The following is a 17936-nucleotide window of genomic DNA, read 5'->3' as shown; positions in this document are numbered from 1 at the left end:
CCTTTAGGATGAATTTTCAGGCAAGAATCAGGCTCATCCAGCCTTGCAAGAAACCAGCTCTGGGTGCAAGAATTGGATGAAGCCATGTTTAACCGTAAAGCAGAGGACCCTACTCATAGTCTCCTTTGCTGTTACCAATTTTCAAAAGCAAAAGACCTTCTATTTATTTTTCATTTGATACATTTTGCAACATCTCAAGAATTAAAAGAAGACTATTCTATTATATATAAGAGCTTTTTCATTAGCAGGACAGTCTGAATGAAGATAAAACTTTATAAACAATGTTACACAAAGAGATGGCAATGGACAGCCTTATTCAGCCAAAAAAAACATCACCACAGCTCAAACTGTGGTCAATCCATAAATGGAACAGAGCTACTAGGTTAAAAATAAAAGGCATTATTTGCAATAAAACAAGAGAATTGCAAAGTGCAGTTTCCTACAGAGCACTTCAGGCCACACCCACCTCAACACTGGAGTCACCCATGGCCAGCGGCTCATCACTGTCAGGCTCCACAACACCACTGTTGTCCAGCTCTAGCAAGAGAGCAACCAACAATGAATATATATGTTGCGTAGGTCACAGCATCTCCTCTTGCATGCACGAGAAGCAATCAAACGAGTAATTGTCACTAGGAACCAATTTTTCCTCTCACCAACTTCACTCTCTTCACTTTCTGGAGTCACTGGTTCTGGTTCTTCAGGTGTTGATGGCTCCTCCATGTTGACTTCTTCCTAAAAGCATTGCATTGCAAGATCTCAGCCAAGACAATCACACTTTACAAACTGAACAAAGAGAAACGTCACACAAAAGCTCTAGCCCATGAAATTATTTTTGATAGGAATGTGCAACCAATTTCGAATATGAATCAATACATTTTGTTATTCGGTTTGCACTTCCCCACAATGCCTGACCACACGAACTATGTAGTGAAGCATCCTCAAAACGCAACGGAGCATTTTGTGAAGAGGGCCTCCCCGACAGTAGGCGTAAAGTGAAACACTTCATGAAAGCAGGAAAAGAATCGTTCTCACTAGCGTTTCATCTCAAATGCAGACAACTATCATGCAGATGTTCATCAGATAAAATTACTGTGATGCAAATGGCTTTTGACAGGTTTTTTTTTTCTGGCCCATTCAATAATTTGAGCTTTTGCTTGTTGGTTCTCAACGCGCTAGGACACACTAACAGTTAAAAAAAATGTGAAAGCAGGCAGAACGAACAGAGTGCGAACTCACAACTGTTTAATGAAAATGCAACGCTTGTATTTATACATTTTTTTATATATGCTTTGTCATGGAATTATCACATACAAGCACATGACGCCGCACCTCTATCTAAAAGAAACCGAAAAGAAATTCAAATGCAATATCGGCCACAAAAAGAGGTACATTGAACGCGACACACGCATAATCTCCCGGATCCCAGTATCTTGTAGCAAACATACTGGCCAATCCAGAAGATGTATTAACAAAAGAATATGTGAACACTCCAGAAATTGTGCACTGATTTCGCACCCAGAGAATCTGGCTACACATTGTGCTTGGCACGGGTGCCATCCAGATTTTGCTGGAACAAGAATAATCTGGCATTCAGGCGAGAGAGAATTGAAAGGGAGATTAGAGAGGCATATGCAATTTTTGAGGCAGACACAGAGAAGTGTGCTGGTGACACTTCCATCACATTAACAAAAGCCGAAATTGACTTTATCAAGAACAGATAGAGGTGCGGTGACACTTGCTTATATGTGATAATAACATGACAAAGCATGTATAAAAAAATGTATAAAAACAAGTATTGCATTTTCATTAAACAGTTGTGAGTTCGCGCTCTGCTCGTCCTGTCTATTTTCACATTTTTTCAACTGTTAGTGTGTCCTAGAGCGCAGAGAACCAACATGCGGAACCAACTGGCCCCTATCATAACACTGCTTGAGATTTTACTGCATCCTGCAGCTATATGACAGCTTCATCCAGTTTCATACAGGTCCATTTTATACAAAAGGAAACAGCATCCGGAATCCGGTAAAAAAATGCATACTGGATTTTACAGTAGGGTATACACTTCTGTGCAATTCTAATTTAATTTTATTTACGAACACCACGTTTCTGAAATAAAGACGGGACACAATGTTTGCTATTTTTAATTTTTCATTTCTCATTTATTTTTTTATTTTATTTTTTTGCTGGTCAGATATACGATTCGATATTCTAAGGCATTTTGCCCCCATATTTGTATTCAATTCGTACTCAAAAATTTCAATGTTCACACACCCCCAAATTTTAACCATCATAATTGAATGCACAGAAAGGGTAGAGGAGGCTTTTATAGCAACACTAGTCAAAATTAAGCGCCATGGATTTGCTGCACAGGCAGCAGCAAAATGGCACCCTTCACAAGATGTGGCTGCCAGTCAGTAACCCACAGAGATGCCATAATTTCTTGTAGCAACACATCAAACGCATCAAAAGAACATGAACACGAGTCCTTCCTAATAAAGACTATTGAGAAGTATGACATTCAGTATTTTTTCATGTCTACAGTTCGTCTACCTGGCTTTTGGTGGCTGTGTAAACCTCCATTCGGCAGCACAAGACAGAGCAATTTTCTCCTGCCATCCTTTTCAAACTTGTGACAATGATAATGTCAAGAAAATCATGGACTCCATTTTTTCTGGCTGGAAGTACTAGATGACAATGTGAAATAGACTGGGATGACCTACAGACAAAACTGACGTCAACAATAGCTTGATAGTGAAAACAGCCTGCCGCAATGAAAGCTCTACTTAGAGTGTAAGCGGCTCTTTTGTAAAGAATGCAGTGATCACTCTATATAGACCCAGCTTCGATCTGTCCTTCGTGTCGTTTATAATGGGTCGTCCTTCCTTTAATTGGAGTAAATGCCTCGAATACTTATACGAGACAATAAGAAGTACAAACTCACCGCCTCTTTAGCCTTTGGTGGGGTCTCGGGACGTGGTGCTGGTGGAATCTTGGCACCAAGGCTGCATGTTTGATGAACCACTAGAGAGCCTTGCACACAGAGCATGCTCACTTGCAGAAACACGTTTTGAATTAACTCAAAAATTAAACAAAATGAAAAATTAGGGCATTAATGCAAGTGTCAGGCAGCACAGTTTGCTTGCCATGAAGGGTGACTGACTCCGAAATGCACTCACGAAACAATGAGAATGCATGTTGCATGAAGTTCAGATACTGAACATTGCCTACCCCCCCTTACAACTGCTGAAAGGAGCATGATAAAAGTGATTCCTAACAGTAATGTTTTAAACTGAATAACAGCAGGCTGAATCATTTATGTTACCATCAGACTGTCCAATGCTTCCAGAATACATTTTACCCATCTTGAGAGTGAGAAACAATTTCATCAATACTTCAAGAAGTAGTTGGAGAGAAGTTGAAAATACTGTTAGCAATACCTTTCCAAGTAATGCCTGAAAAAGCTCAGCTCTGGCTTGTGTAGTACATCAGGTTTCTTCCTGCAGAACTCGACGAAAGCTTCCAGCTGAAGCAGCTGTTCTTTTTGCATGTTCATATTTCCACCTTTGTGAGCGCCCTGCACTGAAAAGACAGGTTTGCCGTTATCAAGACGCACAGGACCATAAAAATTCTACGATGCACTCTGTGTCCCCCAACACGTTACATTTCAAGGCGTGTTTTAAACTCGCAACCGCAACAATAATTCATGAGGCTTATGAGCCTCTCCCAGTTGTCGTCGCGGCAAAACGAACTCGCTCTGCCACAACCGGGAAACTGGCCGAGGGCATGACCGGTATGAGTTGCTCATCAAGGATTGCATTCAAAAGTCCCTACGTATCGCTTTGAAGCTAAACGATGGGGTAATGATGTGGTGTAACGAACCATGTCTTGTGTACTGCATTCCAAGCGTGTCCCTTGTTTTGTCAAGTTGCACGATGCATCTGGCGCACGTTCTTTGAATAACGTTTACACAACACATTTATTCAGACATTTATTGTCCCCATGCAGCTGCAAACGGAGACAATTTACGAGTCTAGTTTTATGTAGACTTTTGACGAATGTGCCCGCCCGTTACGAGCACGAGTCTAGTAAAAAGGAAAAAAGGAGCCGGGCACCAGGCTGCAACTTAATTTGCGTCCTCGAGAGAACTGCAGCATTGCCTAGAATTTTCGAAAGCCAATCAGCAATGCGATTCTTTGCCCGTTACACGAAAATTATGACAATGCGTATACCATGCGCCACAGTTCAGAACGTAAACAAGGATGTTGGCGCATAGCTGCCGATACGCTTGCAACCGATCGCAACGCAGTCATTCTAGGCAAGAAACAATGTTGCGAAAATTTTGCATAATTCAGACATTCGAGCTTCGAATGCTGTTGTTTTAACAAACTAAGCATAAACAGTTCTCTTTTAGATGTAGAGTTAACGCCAGAAATTGAAAACAGCCGTGCGTACCTCACGTGCAGCGAAGAAAATTCGAGACCAGCGTTACCAGCGTCTGATGTGAACGCCCTCTCAGGTTTTCGAAGCAGGAGGACGGGGAAAACCAATGTTGGCGTTTGGCGTATGGTGGCGGCGAACCGGTAAACTGAATAAACTGTAGGAAGGCGAGCTGGTGAAAGATAATTATTTTTGTTGTTATTCAGTAATAACTGCCTTAGTTTCTCAATTTTTTATGTTGCATTTAATTATTGGCTACTAAAAATTTCCACAATGTACTAAATTGACCTTGAATGTACTCCATGTACGCAATGTCTGAAAGACACCAAAAGGCGCGAGTTTCGATTTCTCGATAGTTAGGTCCAACGTTACTATAACATTTCGTCGGCAGGCCGGCTCTCAGCACACAGGATGATCCTGTCATGCTTCAGCTGAAAAACAGCTTCCTAGATAAGGGAGAACAGGCCGGCACAAGACGTGATTCTCAAGCTGGACCTTTGTCCGAATCTTTGGAGATAGGGGATAGAGGAACGCCACAAGGATCTGTTATCTCCCCCATGTTGTTCATCTTTACTCCGAGGAAATTCTCCCCTCTCCTAAGACAAATAGAGGGGATCCAACATAGCATAGCCCCGCCGGGGTGGAGGCCCTGCGGGGCTGTGACTAGTACTTCCCTGATGGGGCTGGGACAGGTGGGTCACCGCCGCTTGCGGCGGGGGCTAGCCTGCCACATAGTTTTTATCTATTGTAGGCCGTCATTGCACCCGCCACTGTTTCGGTGGTGGATGACGACGGCTGTTGTTGCGGCGCGCGTCTTTCCCTCTTCCTTTTCTTTCTTCTCTATTTCCTCTTCTGTCTGCACGAGGCAGCGGAGGCGGCTCAGCTACAGAGCCAGTAGCAGGCCCGTGAATGAATGAATGAAAACTTTATTTCCACCGAAAAGGAGCCCTTCATCTCCCGCCCCCGGCACGCGGGCCCCGCAGGCTGAGGTAAGGTGAGGTTACAATCACTCTTCACGTGCATTTTAACGCGGTAGCGTTAAGGGCCCCGTGTCGCAGAAAAGTCGGTGTCGTCGGCGGCGGCCACCGTCCCGCGTGGTCCGGCATTGGCCGTGAGCGAAAAATCCCAGAAGCATTAATAAATAAAAACGAGTTTGAAAAATCGCCGACCTGAGGAATCGAACGTGGGCCTCTGAGGTGCACGCTAACCACTCCACCACGCCAGCTAGATGGTTTGAAACGGACAAAGGCGCGTCTATTGATTGCGGTGTTGTCTCAGAAATGTCCCTTAGAGAAGTGTGTTGTGGCGTATAATAATAATTATGAGCATGTAAATTACATAATTACAGAACACGCAGTTAAGCGAGTGGCAAATTACTTTTCCGCTGTACTTCCTCTTCGCTTGGCGTTCACGTAGCGCCATCATGCGTGTGGCGCACGGAGTAAGATAAGACAGCGCATGGCCTCCGAGATCTTCATCGCGCAGGCTTCGGCAACGATGTTGCCGACGAACTACGACTGCAACTTGAGGCCTGCGCGTTTCGGCAAGGTGGCTGGCAGCGCTTCTACGTCCTGGAAGGATTAATAAATAAAAATGAGTATAGCAAGTTGCTCTATGTAGGAATTCGAAACAGAGCCTCCCTTCTCAGTGCACGCCTCAGCCGCATTGTAAGCGAAGGAATATTGCTTGTACGCGCGAACTGGAACACGGCCGGTCTCGAGGGAGCGCTCTCCCTCGAGACCGGCCGTGACTGGAGCCGAAAGGTTCTCTCGCAGAGGCCGCTAGGGAATGCGATGACGTCACCGCTAGGGCATGATGCGTCGGAGCATGAGCTCGCACTTGAGACGTGTTATGAAAGCGGTTGCGTCTACCAGTGCTGGGCGCACTACGGTGTCTCTTGTGCTATCGCGTTCCATTCTTAAAGGCGAAGCTTAAGCGTCCTTGGTTAGTTGGTTGGTTCACAGGAAGGGAAAGGCGCAGTATCTGTCACACTTGCTCTGTGGACACCTGAACCGCGCCGTAAGGGAAGGGAGGAAGGTGGGAGTGAAAGTGGAAAGAAAGAAAGGGGAGCCGTAGTGGAGGGATACGGAGTAATTTCGACCACCTGGGGATCTTTAACGTGCGCTGACATCGCACAGCACACGGACGCCACTTCGTTTCGCCTCCATCGAAACGCAGCCGCCGTGGTCGGGTTCGAACCCGGGAACTCCGGCACAGTAGTCGGGCGTCTTACCACTGCTCCACCCCGGCGGGGCGGCTTCCAAATTTTCTTTTCCGTCTTCCTATAGCCACAACAACAACAACAACAGGTGAGATCCCGCTGCCCACCCCCTTCCAAACTCCGTAGGGCCTAGAAGAGCCCCCACCACCCTGTGCGTTGTTGTTGTAGTGGCTGTAGGAAGAAGGAAAAGAAAATGCACGGGCCTGCTACTGGCTCTGGAGCTGAGCCACATCCGCTGCCTCGTGCAGATAGAAGAGAATATAGAGAAGAAAGAAAAGGAAGAGGGAAAGATGTCAGTGCACCAAGTGGTCGAAATTTAATCCAGAGCCCTCCAATACGACACCCCTTTTTTTCTGTTTTCACTCCAACCTTCCTCTATGGTCCCTGGAAAGACTCCTCTCTTCCCTTACCGCGCCGTGTGGAAGCAAATGGTGGAAGCTACGGAACCGAAACGCACCAGCTCGCTCCGCACAAGAATATAGTGCCTCCAGAAATTTAGCAGGTGATGCTCTGGAATGATATACCATATTACGGAACTATTAACCTTATTATTGTATCAGGCTTCTACTGCAGTGCTAGCCAGCACAGCGGCGGTTTAATATGTATCGTTCATGTCGATGGCTGCGCGGCCAGGTGGGATGCGTTTGCCGCTTCAGAAACTTCACAACGATATTATTAAGGCGAAAGCCTTTAATGGCTCATACTGTCGTGGACAAAGTTTGTCCCGCTTTTGCGGCGACTGTCGCGTGGCGTTCCTTGGCGCGCGTTCAAGTGTGGGATCGCAGATGGCAGGACCGTTAGACAAGATGAGACCGATGAGACCTCAGGCTTTCGCCTTTCACTACTTTAGTCGCTAAAGTCCCTCGTAATTTTTTATTGACAGCGTACGTCGTGTTGATTAGTTGTGACAAACATCTTCAGGCCAGGTACTCGGAACTGCGTGGCGTAGTAACACAGTTAGGAAAGCCCCATCCCCGCAGCTTTGGCTCCATTGCCACAGAAAGTTGTCCCCGAGACGGCCTCAGCGCTCCTTTCTAACGCCAGTGCCACGTCACGCAAATAGGCCTACTATTCGACAATCGGCTCAATTGCTACCGAAATGGATGCTGCGTTCCCAATGCGCCTGACCACAACGCGTGCTATACAGTGACAGACACAGGGAGCTGCAGGCGCGCGTTAGTGGGCATGCAACCTACCTGTCGTCAAACTAGGTCAATGGAACGCGATGTGGGCGCTAAAGATGTTAGCTGGTTTGATTGCTTCTTTTCCGCAGCTTTCCATAAGACTGCGTTGTGCGATTTGTTGTCTGTTGCAGCATTTGCACCAGACTAATTCAGCCCGTTGCCGGCACACTAGAACAGTGTCTATCTAGCCCGTGCTTGTTTCTGCGTTTCTTAGCTCTGAGAGCTTTTCCTGAAGAATTTGGATGTGCGGTTCTGGCGTTCATGCTGGTTAGCTACAAGTGCTGAAGGCGTGTGTGAAATAGTCATGTTCTTGCTGTAGACGGAACATGCCTAATGCTGTGTGCTCAGCTGTTGTGGCAACTGTATACTTGTACCGAAAGTCTACGTGTTCCATCAGGATCAACTTCCTACCACAAGGCTGCAAGTCATTCTCCGAGAGGATTTGGTCTGTTCGTCGCATTGCAGCGTAAGATATTTCTGTTTTTAGAATTTTTTTATTGATGAAGACACAGATACAACGTGCATGCTGCATGTTAGTGGTATTTTGTCGGCTACTTTAGCATCTTTCTTTTCTTGAACATTTTCTTGAACATATCAGCATTCTTTTTTATTCACAGGCCGAAAAAAAAAACAACATTGTACGCCTACCAATTTCACTTGTGTGAAGGTGTCATCATTCGGGAAGATTATCTTTAGGACCAACAATGACCTTTGCCAATTGCGTGCCTGCGAAGATGGCCACTTATTTAAATTTGTTCTGATGCATACTCTTTGGTGCACCACAAACGTTCTGCACAAAAACTTTTGTCCCTGGACGAACAAAAAACTGTCGATGACAAGTAGCTTGAAAATGAAATGCTAAAACCCTTAAAAGTAAATAAATGGGGTTTTATTTAGCCAAATAGATTCTACCATCATATAACTTTGATGGCAATGCGAGAGCATTGCTTATCACTCAGAGCTTAACTGAGTTATGTTGCTGAGTTTAGTGATGCGGTGAAATATTTCCGAGTTCAATTTACCAAGTACTACGTTCTCCAACCTTAATTCTACATAAGCCGACCTTATTCTCTTATCTTTATACAATGTTTTCAAAATAATGCACAACATTTATTCTCTATGAGAGTAAATATGTCGTGCTGCACTGCAATTTAATGCATTTCATCATTGTTACAACCTAATCTACTCTAATCCACTGTTAATTCCATTCAGTGTATCATTATTTGATCTTAATCTGCGTTGATCAGTTATTTTACCGTTCGTCCAACTCGGGGGAAACTCATCCTTCTTAATTCGTCTTTAATGAAACTAAGTGAAATGCAACCCACCCTCAATTCGCTTGCCGCGCTTTCGCCACAGCAATCTGACACTCGTTCAACAATCTAATAAAATCCTGGTATAAACAATTGGTTATGTCTAGCTGTAAGCTCCGTCGACAATTCTTCTGCGCGCAAATCTGCTTCGCCCGGTGGTTGGTTGCATAACTTTTATTTCCATCGGAAATGGGCGCCCTCTTCCCCGCCCCCGGCACGCGTGCTGGGGAAGACGGGGTGTCGTGCGCCCGCGGATTAGAGGCTGGCAGGTAGCCCTTGGCTTGTTGCGGCCTCTTCCGCCAGATGGACGGTGCGGTGCTGGATCGCAGGGTCCGCGCTTCGCAGCAGGGTATCCCAGGCTTCTCTACCTGTAATATATTTTGTCCTATCCCTGGAGATTGTGGGCATTCCCAAATTATGTGGTCGAGGGTCCCTCTCGCCTCACAGTGTTTGACCAGATCCACCCAAAGGTCTGGTAGCGCGTGGCCTCGATAGCTGACGTCACGACGGGAGCGCTGAGGCCGTCCACGGCCGGTCTCGGGCGCTCTCCCTCGAGACCGGCCGTGGGCCGTCTTGTCTATAGGTGGTGTTGATGGAATGGAGAAAGTGGAAAGGCACTAATAGGTGTCGTAATGGAGGGCGTAGGAGAAATTTCGACCACCTGGGAATATGCACTAACATCACACAGCACACGGAAACCTGCACGCGTTCAAAAAAGCCTTTAATGGCTCATACTGTCGTGGACAAAGTGTGTCCCGCTTTTACGGCGGCTGTCGTGTGGCGTTCCTTGGCGCGCGTTCAAGTGTGGGATTGCAGATGGCAGAAACGCTAGACAAGATGAGACTTCTGGAGGAAAGGCGCAGTATCTGTCACACTTTCTCCGACAAGTGTGCGCTTGTATGGTACGCCATCGCTCCTGTCGCGTGGCTTTCCTTGGCGCGCATTCTAGTGTGGGATTGCAGACGGCAGGAACGCTAGACAAGATGAGACTTCCAGGCTTTCGCATTTCACTACATTAGTCGCTAAAGTCCCTCGGTAATTTTTTGATAAGGCAGCTGCGTTTCGATGGAGGCGAAACGAAGTGGCGTCCGTGTGCTGTGCATTTTCAGTGCACGTTAAAGATCCCCAGGTAATTACTCCGGAGCCTTCCACTACGGCACTCCTCTTTCCGCTTTCACTCCCTCCCTTCCTTTCCTTACGGCGCGATTCAGGTGTCCACAGAACAAGTGTGACAGGTACTGCGCCTTTCCTTTCTCGTGAGCCAATTATTATTATTATTATTATTATTATTATTATTATTATTATTATTATTATTATTAAAAGGCTGGGGAACGGATGGCGCACCAAATATCCACACTTATTAGGTTTATTGCTAGCCCACGCTGACACTGAAAGGAAAGGCACATCATCTGACACGTTTTCTCCGTGGATGCGAGCGCTTCCTTTCTCCGTGGACGAAGCGCTTGAAGATCCCACCAATGCTCCTGCCAGGCCATGTAACGCCTTCGCTTTAGAGGATATGATTTATTTCACGCGCCAGCTGTCAGTCAGTTGTTGCGACACGCTTGAGAACAGAAGTTCCAAGCGCTGTGAACTTTTATCTTGATTTTGGGAAGCTAGCTGCCAGTCTGATGCGCTGCAATCTCTGCAGAGTTTACGGTTCGGGCGTTTTTGTTGCCTTGGTCTCGTCTTCGAAACGCGGCGATGTCTGGGCCGGTCGTGGTTCCGGAGTCCTTGGAGCAGGCTCCATGTGTTCCGGCGACATGGCTTGTGTGTTCCTGACGTTGTCCGCATCACAAAAGGGAGTTGCAGTTTCAAAGAGTGAAGCTCTTGATATACTGTGGCCCGTAATAGTTATGCTGTTACGAGAGGGCATTGTCGGAATAAGGCCACCTCTAGCGAAGATGGTTGACGGATATGCGTGAAGCCGACTGACACGAAGCTCCTGAAGCTCCCGCTAAAGATCAAGACGTGGAAAAGAAAGAGTAGTAAAATTATCCGCATTCATAATATTTTTTCAAAAATCAAGATTTTAATACATTAATTACAGTACACGCGTACTATGCAACCTCAAGAAAATTTGATAATCAAGTTCCCACGATAATTCATAACCACTCTCGCTACAGAAAGCTAACAGTACAGAAATCATACAAGGCAAGAGAAAAAGGCTCACTTGGAAAGCGCCGTTGTTTAAATTCAGCGATGCTTGGGAAAATGGCAGAAAAGGTTTCTTCGATGTTCGAGGCTCCGTCATTGCTAAGCGCAGCTATAAGACAGAGGGACAAAAATTCATCGGCGCTTAAGTCCCTGCAGAAGTGAAATAAGCTATTATTAATGCGCATGCGTTTCTCCGACCTTCTCTTTTCCACCGCAGCCACATCCCTCCTTTACATGGCTTTTACTGTGCCTGCAGTTTCGTGACTGCTATATTTGCAATTTTTACAATTTTTTTCAGCAAGCAAAACAAACCTTAGAAAATAATTTAAATTTTTTTTTCCTCTAGCAATGAAATCAATAGCGTAGTTTGTTTGATGGGTGTCTAGTGGCGCCCTCACAATCTCGTGCGCTTATTTGTAGTGGCGTCAATGGCGTCGCAACAACGAACGAATGTTATTCAGAAACGCTGGCTAAATCCAACAAAGGATGCCTGCAAACTGTTCGGCGTGTAAAAACCGATCGAATAATGGGACTAAAACAACATTTCACAAGTGAGTGTTTTGTTAGCATTTGTCCAGTTGGTTATGGCATGTAGTTGAAGTACCATACTAGACTTTGCACAAGCCCTCTCGGCAGCGTGGAGGCGGGACTAGCGGTATGGTGCAGCGTGACAGTTCTGAGCTTGAATGGATTACAGGATTACAATGTTCCTTGGGCAATAATTTGACACCAGGGACTGAAAAATAGTCAATGCTTTTGTGGTATTATTGAGAAAGTGCACAACTGGTCTTGTTTCTGCTAGCTATTCTAGTACACTATTCTGCTAGCAGACAAATGTGGTCGCCTCCATCGACTGTCGCGATGCGTAGATTGATGAAGGTAGTAATAAGAATGGGGCAATAACGCACTGTTTTGATTTTCTCCGCGGAAGGTTCCCCTCTAAAGACAAGGAGTGCCTGAAGGAATGGGTCGAATTTGTTTCCAAAGCAAGAGGCAAGGGCCTGTGGAAGCCTACTGTAAACAGTAAGCTGTGCTCACTGCACTTTGAGAAGAGCTGTTTTCGCTACTTTAACGGCAGAGTGTATCTCAACTCCGGGGCTGTTCCGACTGTCGCCGATATACCTGGACACCTGCAGAAGAATACACGCTTCACGATCTCCAGTATAGAAAGTGACGTTTCCTGTGCCTCGCCCTCAGTGGTAGTTCCAACTTCGCCTGAGGTGCAAACAACGGTCTCAGTGAACGAACTCGAGGAGAGAGCATTCGACTACGAAGGTAACCTCCTGAATAGCGCTCCCGTAAAGATTGCGAAGTTTGAACTTTCCTTGCTGGACGAAGAACAGCTTCGCAGGGCCCTGACGCCGCCGGCGAAGAGAATGAGTGTCGAGACCAAGGAAGCGGACGGCAAGCGTCCTATCATAGTGCACGTCACGTCCCTCAGTAGCAACAACGAATCTCCCGGCCGACCGACGCGTGTGAAGAGACTGCCCGAGAAACTTCGATCCGGAGACTTCGACAGGGACTTTACTGGAGAACCTCCGCTGAAAGCGGCCTGCATTTCATCGAAGCTCGATGACACGGAGCCTGGAATCAGTGACGACGATGACGGCGACTTTGGCAGCGAGTCCGAGGACGTGGATGCACCGGATCTGGACGAAGAAGAGTATGAAGGGAGCGACGTGGAGACTCCAGTCCCCACTTCCTCCTCGGGGCCGGCAACTGCATACAGGTCACAGCCTAGCAGCACAGGACAAAAAGCGAAAAGCGTTGGGTCAGATGAAAGCGCCACCACTCCGACTCCAGCCAAATCTATGGCCGGGACCTCTGCTGGCACTCTTGTGGAGCTCTGCACACAGCTTGAGGAGCAGCGTACCAGAAACGAGGAGCTGTCCAGGCAGCTGACTAAGTCTAAGGAAGTAATCGAAAACCAAAACAGGAACATAGAAGCTCTGGAAGACATCATAACTGGTCTGCGCCAGAGGATTGTAGCCATGGCTAAAAAATGTGGTGGAAACATGAAACCAACAGATGGCACATGAGGTGAAAAGGGCTGACCTCTGCATTATTGAAGAAAAAAAAAATATATATATATTTACTGCTCGGGTTGTTACTGCTTGAAGTGTTAAAAATCAGAGCGAAACAAGATGTGGACAAAGAAGCATTAAAGGCACTGGCTAGAACCATGTAGGATTTTCTGTCCAAAGCACCTGGTCACTGTGGCGAGAGGTTTGTTTTCGACTTGCATTCTGAGTGATGCAGTCCACATCATGATGAGCTGTTCCTTGTCTTGGTCACCATGTTTTCAGTGTTTCTTTGTCCACGTCTTCTTTTGGGCTGGTTTTTTACATTTCAAGTATGAACCAACTGTGCCTGAACTCAAATTTTGATTTTCACTACTGTTACAACTGCATAAAAGCAAAGCTCAAGAAGGCAAGAACTGCTGCTATGTTGTGTTATGTCATGATGTATGCTACTGTTTAGTAGATGTTGCAAACATCACACACTCAATTTGGCTAACTCATTCTGTCATGGCATATGGCATCTTTCCTCGTTCTTTATTGCAGTCAAGACTGAGCTACATGTGAGTGAAAATGAGCGAAACGACGAGGTGGTTTGGCAAAAAGCAATCACCATTTGCTCTGTCGCCTACTGATGAAGATGCATGCATGCGACAGCGCCAACCAGTGGCAACGCGAAACGGCGGTGATGCTCTGCGTTGCTGGCATAGTACATCGCAAAGCTATTGCTGCATTCACAACACACCATCTTGAGTATGAAGCGTTTAAGATGTGTTAGCTTACACTATACAAGTGGTCACGCGACCTTTTGTTTGTTTTATTGCAATTAGGCGTCTTTCTAATCCTTGGCCATTCACCATTGCTCGTACAAAGCGAGAAATGTATGTGGCAATGCACAATCACAATGCAACACTGAAGAAAAATTAAAGCGTGCGAAATGAACGGCAGTGACGTATGCTTCACGTTCGTGCTATTGACTAATCGCTCATGCACTCAGGGCAAACGAGCGAAATTTCATATTGCAGCAGATCCGAGTGATGAGCCAAGCAACATGTGCATTTCTGTTCGCGCGATGAGTGCCGCCGTTGCGTTCGCGTTAGTTTTCACTTACATGTAGCTCAGCCTTCATTGTCCACCTTTATCAAGGTCAGGCTTGCTGGAGTGTTTTTGTCTGAAAGCAGTGCTCGCACCACTGGAATACTATGAGTATATGGAATCATAATGCTTCCTGTTTCAGATAAATGCCCTTACTCCAATCTCTGACTTTATGTTGCTACTTGTGCACAAACCTAGAAAACTTGGCAATAATTGTTCATTTGCATTCACCTTAATAAAGCCGTACAACCTCAAGGAAAAGCTGCACAGCTTTGACAGGAACTCTGTAGTTGAATAAAGTTCCTTCCTTGCCTAGGGATCGAATTGGGGCAGCTAAGCGGGACAGCTAGCTAGTGGCAGTGCGATGCCATATTGACTGACAGTCATTTGACTTTGGGACCTTTGCTTGTATACCTATTTCTATGGACTTCCAAACATGTGACCAATAAATTCTTAGCTTACTCTGCCTTACAGGACTCCCCTAAACAGACTGGAGTGAGGTTTTTTGGCCAGAATCAATGTCTGCACTTTGTCCTCTTTCTTTTTTATGACCGCAGACCAATGGGCATTTTTGCAGGGCTCTTCTCACACTGTCTGCCAAGTGTGCTTTTAGCAGCACAGGACTCTACTTGCCATTTATTCACTTCAGTAATTCATTTCTTTGCCTTCTTAGGATCTACTCACGTCTGCGTGCGCCGAACCTGGTTTCAAGCTCTTTACCGTGTGTGAAATTCCACATGTCGCATGGTAGCTTAATAAATTGTCTGCAGCTGACTCATGTGGTACACCTATGCTAGCCATGACTAACTTCTAGTTCTTGTCGACGTTGCAATTTTAGCTTTTTTTAGTCTACTGCAAGATAGTAATAAATTGCGACACAGACGTTTAGAATTCCAAAACATGTTGGATTTCTTGTTTTTGCAGCAGGATGTGTCCAGATTTGATTTAAGTAGGCCTGGTGCCATGGCGTTTTAGAATTCATCTACCGGTCACAGTATGTCGTAATGCTATGGGAGGGCTTCATGTGCTGCCTGACAGGCAACACTGCATAAATTAGAGGCACAGTCTTTCATTTTAGTAGAAAGCTACAAATCAATAAATACTGCTTAGAACATATGTTGCTAAATGATCTGCCACATGGCAAGTGTGTGGAGACCATGCTATTATTTTAGTGTCATTAAGCATGGCCCAAATGTTGACTGTGTGGTTTGAGTTACTCATTTACTTCTTGTGTTAAGCTCTTATGGATGCTGGCTGCACTCTTGATGTAGAAGGTCTGGTTGATAGGGTTTGACATCAATCTCAAAGCAACTTCGGCTCCGAAGTGTGCTCTGGCTAAATAAATGTGCACCGATATCACAGGAGTTGCAGTATACACGCACCTTGGGTCTCACCTCCATCAAAATGTGGCTACTGCGGCCTAGATCAAACCCAGGTCCTCTAGCTCAGTAGCCAAGTTCCCGAACCACCGGAGCCAACATGGCGGGGCTCATGTAGAGGCCTCCTACCCGACGGCTGCTGATAGTATAGAGGCAGTGGAGGTTTGCTGCCCTCTTACAGCTGCTCATAGTGGTTGCTTCTATCAAAAACCTTGCAGTGACTGTGCTAGCACCACATACTCGCATTTTTTGCAGAAAATGTGTTGTGGCACATTGACCTCCTCTTCCAAGTCTCAGTGTACACGGCAAAAATATTTCGTGCACTTTCACTGACTCACGAGGCAAGCTCTTATATAGAACAACTGTGTGAACCAAATGCATCCACACAGCGGAAGAGGTGGCAATAGCCTTAGCAATCTCGGAAGCAAACCGAAGACAATACAGTTACTGGATAGTCTCGAATTCGCAAGCCACCTGTCGGGCCTTCTAAAACAACAGGATTCATCACATAGCAAACAAGTTCCTAGCCGGCCGGCCAGATGGAACAGACCCAAGTAGGCAACAAGATTTTTTGGGTCCCCGACGTTGGTGTGGAGGATAACATTAGAGTAGATGCCGTCGTCAGAGGTTTCACTAGTCGGGCAGCGGAGCCATTAGTAGAGCCTTTCACAACACCAGGAACATATGGGGAAACAATACGAGCGTGTAGGGAGAGGCGTAGAAAGTGCGCACTTCCACATGTCACACAAGCCGAGAACAAGCCACTACACTTGGGCGCCTACAAACCAACACATATCCAAACAGAGCCCTGTACTACAAGATATGGCCAACACAATACAGAAGCGAATGTGTCTGGTGCGGAGACACCGCTACACTATACCACACAACATGGATATGTAGGGCAAGCCCCACAATGCCTAAAATAGATAGCCCTAGTCCTGAGCAGTGGAAGGACCTTCTAGCCAACTCGGACGAGCAGCATCAGCTCATGCTGGTGCAGCGAGCCCAGAGCCGCTGCTGAGGCCAACGGACTCCTGGTCAGAGGTCTGCAGACCACTGCTCTTTTTTAACCCACTACCCCTAACTCCCAATTTTCCCCAATAAAGTTTATCAATCAATCCAAGGCAGAAGTCAGTTTGGTTTGGTTTTTTAGATTTTAATGTCCCAAAGCAACTCAGGCTGGCTAGGAGAGACGCAGTAGTGGAAGACTGGAAATTTCAGCCGCCTGTGTTCTTCAATATGCACAGACATCGCAGAGCACACAGATGCCACTCTGTTTCACTTGCGTCGAAACACAGCCGCTGGCGGTCTGGTTCGAACCCGTGCACTCCGGCACCTTACCACTATGCCACTGCGGCAGGGCAGATAGAAGTTACTAGTTGATAATGGCATAGAGTGCCGAGGTTTTGGGCTCGTCAGAGGTGACAAGTGCGAGAAGAAATCTTTTGGTGGGGGGGGGGGGGGCAACTCCAGGATTGCCTTGCATAGCAATGATAGACGTGTGGACATCACTGCAGTGATGGGAGACAGCTACCAGTTATAGTAGTGAGACTTTCCGAAGCAATGGAAGGATTTTTTCTTGAAAAAAATAATAAAGGAGCTGAATGTATGAACTCTTCAGAGTCCATTTTGCATTTACTTTGCGCATTTACATGTGCACACTGCAAAGGAAACATTCCTCTGCTGCTTTAGCTTTTTGAGGCACTGTTTATTCTCCCCCCCCCCCCCCATATCTAACATGGCCAGGCCTCAAAAGAGCTAATTATTTAGTTTTCGAGCGGACAGTACCAATCATGGGTTCTTTACGTGCACATGCAAAATATTTTGTCAACAGCTACATTACTTTAAAACTGCAACATTAAATTCAAGGGTATTAAGAAAAAAACTACTCTGGAACTGTGCAATAATTTAGCATTTTGAAGATAGACATGATTCCAGAAATGCAAAGAAAAATAGTTTTAGTTGTAGAATCTGCAAGCAAGAAAACTGCACAGGACATGCTATCTACACGCTACAAAGCTCATCATTTTATGAATTTTTTTTGCAGATTGCTAACTGGCACAAAATACGCCCTATTTGACAGCTACATGGTGCTGAATTTGCCTGAAAGATATCTGTTCAGGCTTCAC

The 17936-nt window shown here is 46.0% G+C and overlaps 2 protein-coding genes across 3 annotated transcripts in view; one reads left to right on the top strand and one right to left on the bottom strand.

Moving 5' to 3' along the window:
- LOC146191060 (hsc70-interacting protein-like) overlaps positions 1-4615 on the bottom strand; it is a 43009-nt gene extending 38394 nt beyond the window's left edge. The window contains exons 1-5 of one of the 2 annotated variants that reach the window (XM_084601504.1): positions 4456-4615; positions 3441-3582; positions 2945-3005; positions 657-735; positions 467-537 (exon numbers count right to left, since the gene is read on the bottom strand). In XM_084601504.1, coding sequence (XP_084457630.1) covers positions 467-537; positions 657-735; positions 2945-3005; positions 3441-3556 — 327 coding nt within the window. In that variant the 5' untranslated portion in view covers positions 3557-3582; positions 4456-4615. The remainder of the gene's footprint in view (positions 1-466; positions 538-656; positions 736-2944; positions 3006-3440; positions 3583-4455) is intronic. The other variant, XM_084601505.1, reaches the window with a different exon arrangement.
- A 7094-nt stretch (positions 4616-11709) lies between these two features.
- LOC146191059 (uncharacterized) lies at positions 11710-14914 on the top strand. The gene is made up of 2 exons (XM_084601501.1): positions 11710-11866; positions 12247-14914. The coding sequence occupies exons 1-2, from the start codon at positions 11802-11804 to the stop codon at positions 13352-13354; spliced, it is 1173 nt and encodes a 390-aa protein (XP_084457627.1). The 5' UTR covers positions 11710-11801; the 3' UTR covers positions 13355-14914.
- The last annotated feature ends 3022 nt before the right edge of the window (positions 14915-17936 follow it).

The sequence above is a fragment of the Amblyomma maculatum genome, chromosome 4, assembly GCF_055883805.1.
Source record: "Amblyomma maculatum isolate TAMU_Amacu chromosome 4, ASM5588380v1, whole genome shotgun sequence".
NCBI lineage: Eukaryota > Metazoa > Arthropoda > Arachnida > Ixodida > Ixodidae > Amblyomma > Amblyomma maculatum.
Note: the sequence above shows the minus strand (reverse complement) of the source record. Positions and strands in the feature narration are given on the sequence as shown.

Coding starts and splice junctions, on each gene's coding strand:
- LOC146191059 (XM_084601501.1), top strand. CDS start 11,802: ATGCCTGCAAACTGTTCGGCGTGTAAAAACCGATCGAATAATGGGACT. Junction 11,867..12,246: donor ACTAAAACAACATTTCACAA/GTGAGTGTTTTG, acceptor TCTCCGCGGAAG/GTTCCCCTCTAAAGACAAGG.